The following is a 7,104-nucleotide window of genomic DNA, read 5'->3' as shown; positions in this document are numbered from 1 at the left end:
AAAATTCTCCAAGAGCCAAGGACCAACTCTTGTTTCTGTTATGAAACCTGTGAAGCTTTTTTAAAAATTTATATTTGGCTCTGTTGGGTCTTCGTTGCTGCGCGCGGGCTTTCTCTAGTCTCAGCGAGCGGGGGCTACTCTTCGTTGCGGTGCACGGGCTTCTCATTGCAGTGGCTTCTCTTGTTGCGGAGCACGGGCTCTAGGCACGCGGGCTTCAGTAGTTGTAGCGCACAGGCTCAGTAATTGTGGTGCACGGGCTTAATTGCTCCGCAGAATGTGGGATCTTCCTGGACCAGGGCTCGAACCAGTGTGCCCTGCATTGGCAGGCGGATTCTTAACCACTGCGCCACCAGGGAAGCCCCTTGTGAAGCACTTTTAAAGGCGTGGAAAGCTTCTGATAAGAGTTACTGTAGACCAAGCTAAGATCATTATCGCATAGCCAAGCGTGGGGGATGAGAACCTATAGTAGTCAATTTTGAGTTGTTTCTGTTACTTAGAGTGTTAAGAGGGCAAGAAAAGATGTTGGCTTTTTGGATGGCAAACTTGATCTCTCACAGTAGGACTTTGATGAACATAGACTGAGACACCCCTGGGAACCCTGGGTAGTCATTAAAAATGAGTGGTGTTGTCTGCAGCAGCCCAGTTATGGCTCTGCAGCTGCTGTTTAGGAAATCATGGGAGGCCGGTATCTCTGCTACTGGCTCTGGAGTCCAGAGCAGCTCTGGCTGCCTAATTACAGATTCTCTGCTCTCAGTGAGAGAGTCACGAGATACCTGGTGGGATACCTGCAGCTTCCAGGACAGGTGGAAATGGATCCAGGCCACAGCCACCCCAGCGTTCTCCAGGACCAGCTGAGGGGGTGCCACCCTTCTGTAAAACTGGCTGATGGCTTTAGCAGGGGTCAGTCTAGTGTCTTGGCTCAAGAGGGTCAGACTGTAAAACTGATTATCTGTGATGAACTTTAATTGCTAGTCACATTTTTTACTTTTAGAAGGTAGTCAGTTTTATTTTCAACTTTAAATAACTTTGTTTGCCAGTTGTGTTTCTTAGTCCAAGCACGAGAAAGTTTTCCTTTCTAGGTTTTAAGTTTTCTCTTTCTACCATACATATGACTTAGGTGAACGTGAAGTATCTTATTATATTCCCTGACACCTGTAGTAAGTCGCCGATGTGACCAGTGGCTTTGTTTTTTTCCACACCAGGTGCTATATTAGAAGAGTACCAGTCATAGCAGACATTTTTGTGGTGCTTGTCCAGTGCCGGGCACTGTGCCAACATCTTTACATATGTTAACAAATCCATCTTCACAACAACCCTATGTGGTAGGGACACAGACGAAGAAGCTGAGACTCTGAGAGGTTAAGTACCTGCCCAAAGTCACAGAGCTATTAAGTGGTAGAGCTGAGATTTGAACTCAAGGATTGGACCCCAACATTTGTGCTCTTCCCCACTCTGCTTTACTCTCAAGTCTCCTTTGTCTATAAAGTGGGACCAGCCGTGATTGTGTGCCATAGGTTTAATCTGGGGATGAAATGAGCCCATAGCTATGACAGAACATTGCAAGTAAAGAGCACTGTTGTGACAGCAGGGGCGAGTGTTACATGTTCGTCATGATTACATCTGAGTCCGCTGTGTTTGGATAAAGGGACCAGGGGATTTAGCCAGTCACTCCATGTGGTGCACCCTCCCCCAGATCCTCCCCTCAGGTCTTATTTGTGGGAGCCTGCATCCAGTACATGGTTTGGGACTGCATCAGGTGATTGTGTGTTTCCTTTTTTGTCCCTTTGAACACATAAGGGCACAGGTTTGGGTGGTGCTTGGTGAGGGGTACCTGAGGTCTGCAGCCTCTGCTGAGAGCACCTCAAGCAGCACACAGCCTGGGGCCCAGGGCAATCAAGGAAGCTGCTTCCCTCCCACCTTCTTAAACTGCCAATCCTTGTGCAGGGAGAAAGGGAGGCCACAAAGGCCGGGCAAGGCAGTACACGAGCCCCGAGGAGATCGACGCACAGCTCCAGGCTGAAAAGCAGAAGGCCAGGGTGAGTACGTGCCTGTCCGGGCCACTCCAGTAGCCCAGGGCGGCACCCTGCGCTTTTGGCACCCGGAGAGGCCAGGCAAGGACCACCCATTCTCAAGAAGCAGCTAACACCTGAGGCTCGATTGGAGGGGACAGGCAGCAGGTAGCAGATGGGAGTCCCAGAGCAACCGCTGAGAGTCAGGAGGAGGGCCAGCCTCTGACTGGATCAGTTAGAACTTTGTCCACTCAGCAGCGGGTGCCTTGGTGGGTCTCTGTTTGTGGTCCTGTGTTCCTGCTCCTGTTCCTCTCTCCCTCGCCCAGCTCTGCCCGTCTGCAGCTCGGGCTCTCGGCACCCCTACTTGTGTGCTCCAGCCATGCAGGACTGCTGCCAGCCCTGCTGTGACATGATGCCCCTGCCTTCCCACACCCCCAGCAGGCAGAGTGCCATTCGTTCCTTCAGACCTTGCTCAGCATCCCCTCCTCCGTGACTCCCACCCTTCCCCCTCCGGTCGAAGCTTAGGCAGTCCCTCTATTCTGTTCCCCCAGTCCTTTTTCCAGCCCACTGTCAGGAAACAGAACGTGTTTGCATCGTTGGTGTCCATGTCCCTACCACACCATTAGATCCTCACCTGGCTAAGGGCCAAAGGGAGCACAGTCAGGCTGGATGAGGGGCACGGCTGTGAAGTGTCAGGGAGACTGACACTTCATGCCCATCAGAGGGGCGTGGGGTGGTGGGGAGGGCCTGGTGGAGGAACCAGAGGCTGACCAGGACCTTGGAGAGTGTGCGGGCAGGTGCCAAGGGGCAAAGGTCATATGGTTTTTGTAAGGGATGTTTTTGGCTGGGAGGCAAGAAAGGTAGAGGGAAGCGTCCTGTCGGGGTGTTGTCATGGGAAGCTGGCACAGCCGGGCCTCTGTGTGGGCAGGTTGGAGTGGCTGGCCCGCCACTGACTGAGAGTGGAAAGCAGGGGCCTTGCCCAGGACAGCAAGGACAGTTTGGCAGCTCCACATGGCAGCGGGGAGAGCGGGAGGGAAGCTGAGCAGGCCTGTGCTTTCCAGCCCCACAGCCACGTCCTTTGGACCCTAGGAGACGAGCTGCTCACCCTGGTTGTCTGAGGTACCTGGGCTGAGAAGAGGAGCAGGGCCTTTTATGGCTGTACGAGGTGGTGGTTGGACTGGAATTGGCTTCCAGGCTGTGGAGCCTAGTGGAGAGGCTGCCTCTGACACAGGTCCCCCACTGGAGGCCAGCATGGCAGAGTGGGACTCTAATCATACTTGGCCCCAGCCTTCTAGGGGCCTGATTTCTCAAGGTCCACAGTCTGGGGGTGGTGGCGGCTGGATCACAGTCTTGGGGGTTTGTTTTGCATTTTTGATACCTCACATTGTCCATTTCTGAAACAGGAAGAAGAGGAACAAGGAGAAGAAGGTGGAGATGGGGCTGCAGGTGACCCCAAAAAGGAGAAAAAATCCCTAGACTCAGATGAGAGCGAGGATGAAGAAGATGATTACCAGGTACTGAGTCTGAGGGGGGCCTGGGACCTAGACTCATCCATTCAGCAAACATTACCCGTCCCAGTAGGACATGCAGAGTCCTTGCTCTTAAGGGTTTACATTGTAATAGGGAGGTACAGACGATAAGGAATGAATGAACAGTATGATTTCAAGCAGCCAGAAGTATTATGAATGAGACAGACCGTGATCGAGGGTACTTGGAGTAGTGTGTGCTGAGGTGACTTTTAAACTGAGATCTGAAAAGCAAGGTGGAGCCAGCTGTGTGAAAACTGTTGTTCAGAGTAGTCGAGGCAGCCAGGTTAGCAAGGGCAAAGGCCCTGGGAACAACCTGGGCAAGTTCAAGGAACAGAGAGGCTAGTGGGGCTGTGACTTGGTTGGTACAAAGTGGAGTGGTGAGGAATGAAGGAGGAAAGGTTGGCAAGGGCAGCTCCTGTGCAGCTGTTGAAAGGTTTTGGTTTCATTGTGGTAGGTAGTGGGCAGCTGGCAGAGGCCTTGAAGTAGGAGACAGAGATGACCAGATTTGCTTTTTTTTTTTCCCGGTACGCGGGCCTCTCACTGTTGTGGCATCTCCTGTTGCGGAGCACAGGCTCCGGATGCGCAGGCTCAGCGGCCATGGCTCACGGGCCCAGCCGCTCCGCAGCATGTGGGATCTTCCCGGACCGGGGCACGAGCCTGTGTCCCCTGCATCGGCAGGCGGACTCTCAACCACTGCGCCACCAGGGAAGCCTGCTTTTTTCTTTTTTTAATAGATTTTATTTATTTATTAATTTTTGGCCATGTTGGGTCTTCGTTGCTACATGTGGGCTTCTCTAGTTGCGGCGAGCGGGGGCTACTGTTCGTTGCGGTGTGCGGGCTTTTCATTGCGGTGGCTTCTCTTGTTGCAGAGCATGGGCTCTAGGTGCACGGGCTCCAGTAGTTGCAGCACGCAGGCTCAGTAGTTGTGGCTCACAGGCTCTAGAGCACAGGCTCAGTAGTTGTGGCGTACGGGCTTAGTTGCTCTGCGGCATGTGGGATCTTCCCAGACCAGGGCTCAAACCCCTGTCCCCTGCATTGGCAGGCGGATGCTTAACCACTGCGCCACCAGGGAAGCCCCCAGATTTGCTTTTAAAAGATTGTTTTGGGGCTTCCCTGGTGGCGCAGTGGTTGAGCGTCCGCCTGCTGATGGAGGGGTCACGGGTTCGTGCCCCGGTCCGGGAAGATCCCACATGCCGCGGAGCGGCTGGGCCCGTGAGCCATGGCCGCTGAGCCTGCGCGTCCGGAGCCTGTGCTCCACAACGGGAGAGGCCACAACAGTGAGAGGCCCACGTACCGCAAAAAAAAAAGATTGTTTTGGCTCCTCCGCCGAGAGTGAGTTGTAAGGTGTTGAGGGTGGAAGCCAGGAGACGGCAGCAGGTATCCAGATGAGAAATTGTGGCTGCATTAGGCTGGTGGCAATGGCAGTGGAGAGGAGTGGGCAGATTCAAGCCATGTCTTAGAGGTAGACTCATTGGGGTTTGCTGAGGGAAAGAAAAACAAGGTTGTCCTTAGGATTGGGAGGAACGGGGTGGGTGAGGGCTGAGTCTCCAGTTCTGTTTCAGACAAGTTAAATTTGTGATGTCAGGTATCTGGGTGGAGGTGTATATGTGTAGCCGATTGGGTAGAGGTGCCTGGAGCTCCGTGCAGTGCTCAGATTAACTGGCGTTTGGAAGCTGTCTCCCTGGTCTCTTAAAGAGAAAACCTGGGTTGACAGGGCCTGAAACTTTGATCGAACCTGTTACGTCTAGCACTTGTGCTCTCACTTCTTTCTGAACTTCCCCAGGGCAGGTGGGAGGTGCGAGCTCCAGGTTCTTGTGCCGCCTCCCCAAACCTGTAGACTGTGTGACTCGTTCCCAAGTCCCATTTCCCTGCTGTCACCCGGATGGCTAGGGATTGGCCCACCCTGCTGTGGGGATCCAGCATGGCTTGTTGCAGTCAGCCATGGCGTTCCATGGAAAACTGCTTTCAGAGGCTGAGCTTGAAGTGAGGGAGTAACTCTCTGTGCTGAGAGCTTGTGAGTTGGCCTCTGCCACCTGTGAAACTAGGATAATGATCCCTGGTGGCCGGGACTGGGCACAGGATGGGCTCTGGTCACCCGCACTCGCTCTCCCTGCATCTCCCCAGGTGGTGAAGACACCCGAGCACTGTTCCCACCGTGAGGCTGGGCCAGGAGTCACGTGGCCTGGGGGTGGAGCGGGAGTTTGTCCTAGTCCAGGAGGATGTGGAGATGGGGAGTGGCCTTCAGGGGCTCTGACAGCCGGCTTCTTGTCCTATCTTAGCAAAAGCGCAAAGGTGTAGAAGGGCTCATTGACATTGAGAACCCCAACCGGGTGGCACAGACAACCAAAAAGGTCACACAGCTGGACCTGGATGGGCCCAAGGAACTTTCAAGGAGAGAAAGGTAACCTCTGCTTCTGAGCCTTGTGACTTGGGCCAGGGGCTGAGGCCCCCAGCTCCTCTGCCCTTGCTTCCTGGGCTCTTGAGGTCCCCAGTGGCTGGTGGGCGCTCTGGCTCTGGTATTTATTTCTCTGTCATCTCATTCACCCAAAGGCCCTATAGAAGCTTCTCCCCCACAAAACAAAGCAGAAAACAGAATTTTTTCCCCCAGTGGAAGCATAGCAGGAAAAACAGAAATTATGCTGTAGCCCTTTCCTCCAGGGCACCCCACTCCAGGGATACCTCCCTTATCCAGCCTGATCTGACCCTTCTTGGCCTGCATCCATCCCTGATGTTGTGGCCATAGGGATTGGGAGGGGACTGGGGACCCATGCCGTCCAGCACTGTGCAGGGAGGTCCACCAGCTGCCCCAGTCCTCTCTGAGTCCCAGGTGAAAATGGAGCTGCAGAGAGCTCGCTCACAGGCTGTGCAAGGATCACACCAAGTGCTACAGTGCCCTGCACACAGCTGGTCTTTAACAAGTTGTTCCCTGACTTTTCACGGCCACCAGGTGACATCAAGGGCCTTATAGGAGGTTGAAAGCTACTAGGAAAAGCCACCCTGATTTCTCTCCTGACTGGGTTGCTCGATTTAAATCCACCTTGCTGTGCTGACTCTGTGACAGCTGAGGGGGGTCTCTGAAAACCCAGTGGGGAAGGCCCACAAGCTTGGGGTGTGATTGGAGGCTGCTGAAGAGTCTCCCCTTCCAGCAGCTTCTTTCTCACCAGTGAAACCCCCTCTGAGGTTGCAGAGTGACAGCCACTGCTGGCTTGTTTGCTGAGCGTCATCAAGGAGGGGGCACACGGAGCTAGGGCCCAGGCCTGAGTGCTTGGGCTTTATTCTGGCTCCCACATCCAGCTCAGCTGCTAATGGTGGGGAAGATGGCCCCTGTGACACCATTTTACCCAAACAGAGAAGAAATCGAGAAGCAGAAAGCAAAAGAGCGTTACATGAAAATGCATTTAGCGGGGAAGACGGAGCAAGCCAAGGCTGACCTTGCCCGGCTGGCGATCATCCGGAAACAGCGGGAGGAGGCTGCCAGGAAGAAAGAAGAAGAGAGGAAAGGTAAGTCTTGAGCCGCTGCTGTGGCAGCCTGACTGGTTCTGGACAGGTCACCAAGCCCTGCACTT

The 7,104-nt window shown here is 54.1% G+C and overlaps 1 protein-coding gene across 2 annotated transcripts in view; it reads left to right on the top strand.

The window, feature by feature from the left end:
* The window catches only part of PDAP1 (PDGFA associated protein 1), a 37,041-nt gene that overhangs the window by 1,633 nt on the left and 28,304 nt on the right, over positions 1 to 7,104 (top strand). For both annotated transcript variants that reach the window (XM_089895678.1, XM_022587798.3), the window contains exons 2-5: positions 1,945 to 2,036; positions 3,413 to 3,523; positions 5,818 to 5,939; positions 6,888 to 7,039. In XM_089895678.1, the coding sequence (XP_089751804.1) occupies positions 1,945 to 2,036; positions 3,413 to 3,523; positions 5,818 to 5,939; positions 6,888 to 7,039 (477 nt within the window). The remainder of the gene's footprint in view (positions 1 to 1,944; positions 2,037 to 3,412; positions 3,524 to 5,817; positions 5,940 to 6,887; positions 7,040 to 7,104) is intronic.

Source organism: Delphinapterus leucas, chromosome 15 (assembly GCF_059928025.1).
Source record: "Delphinapterus leucas isolate spDelLeu-1000000601 "Yukka" chromosome 15, BTC_Dleu_Yukka2, whole genome shotgun sequence".
NCBI lineage: Eukaryota > Metazoa > Chordata > Mammalia > Artiodactyla > Monodontidae > Delphinapterus > Delphinapterus leucas.
Note: the sequence above shows the minus strand (reverse complement) of the source record. Positions and strands in the feature narration are given on the sequence as shown.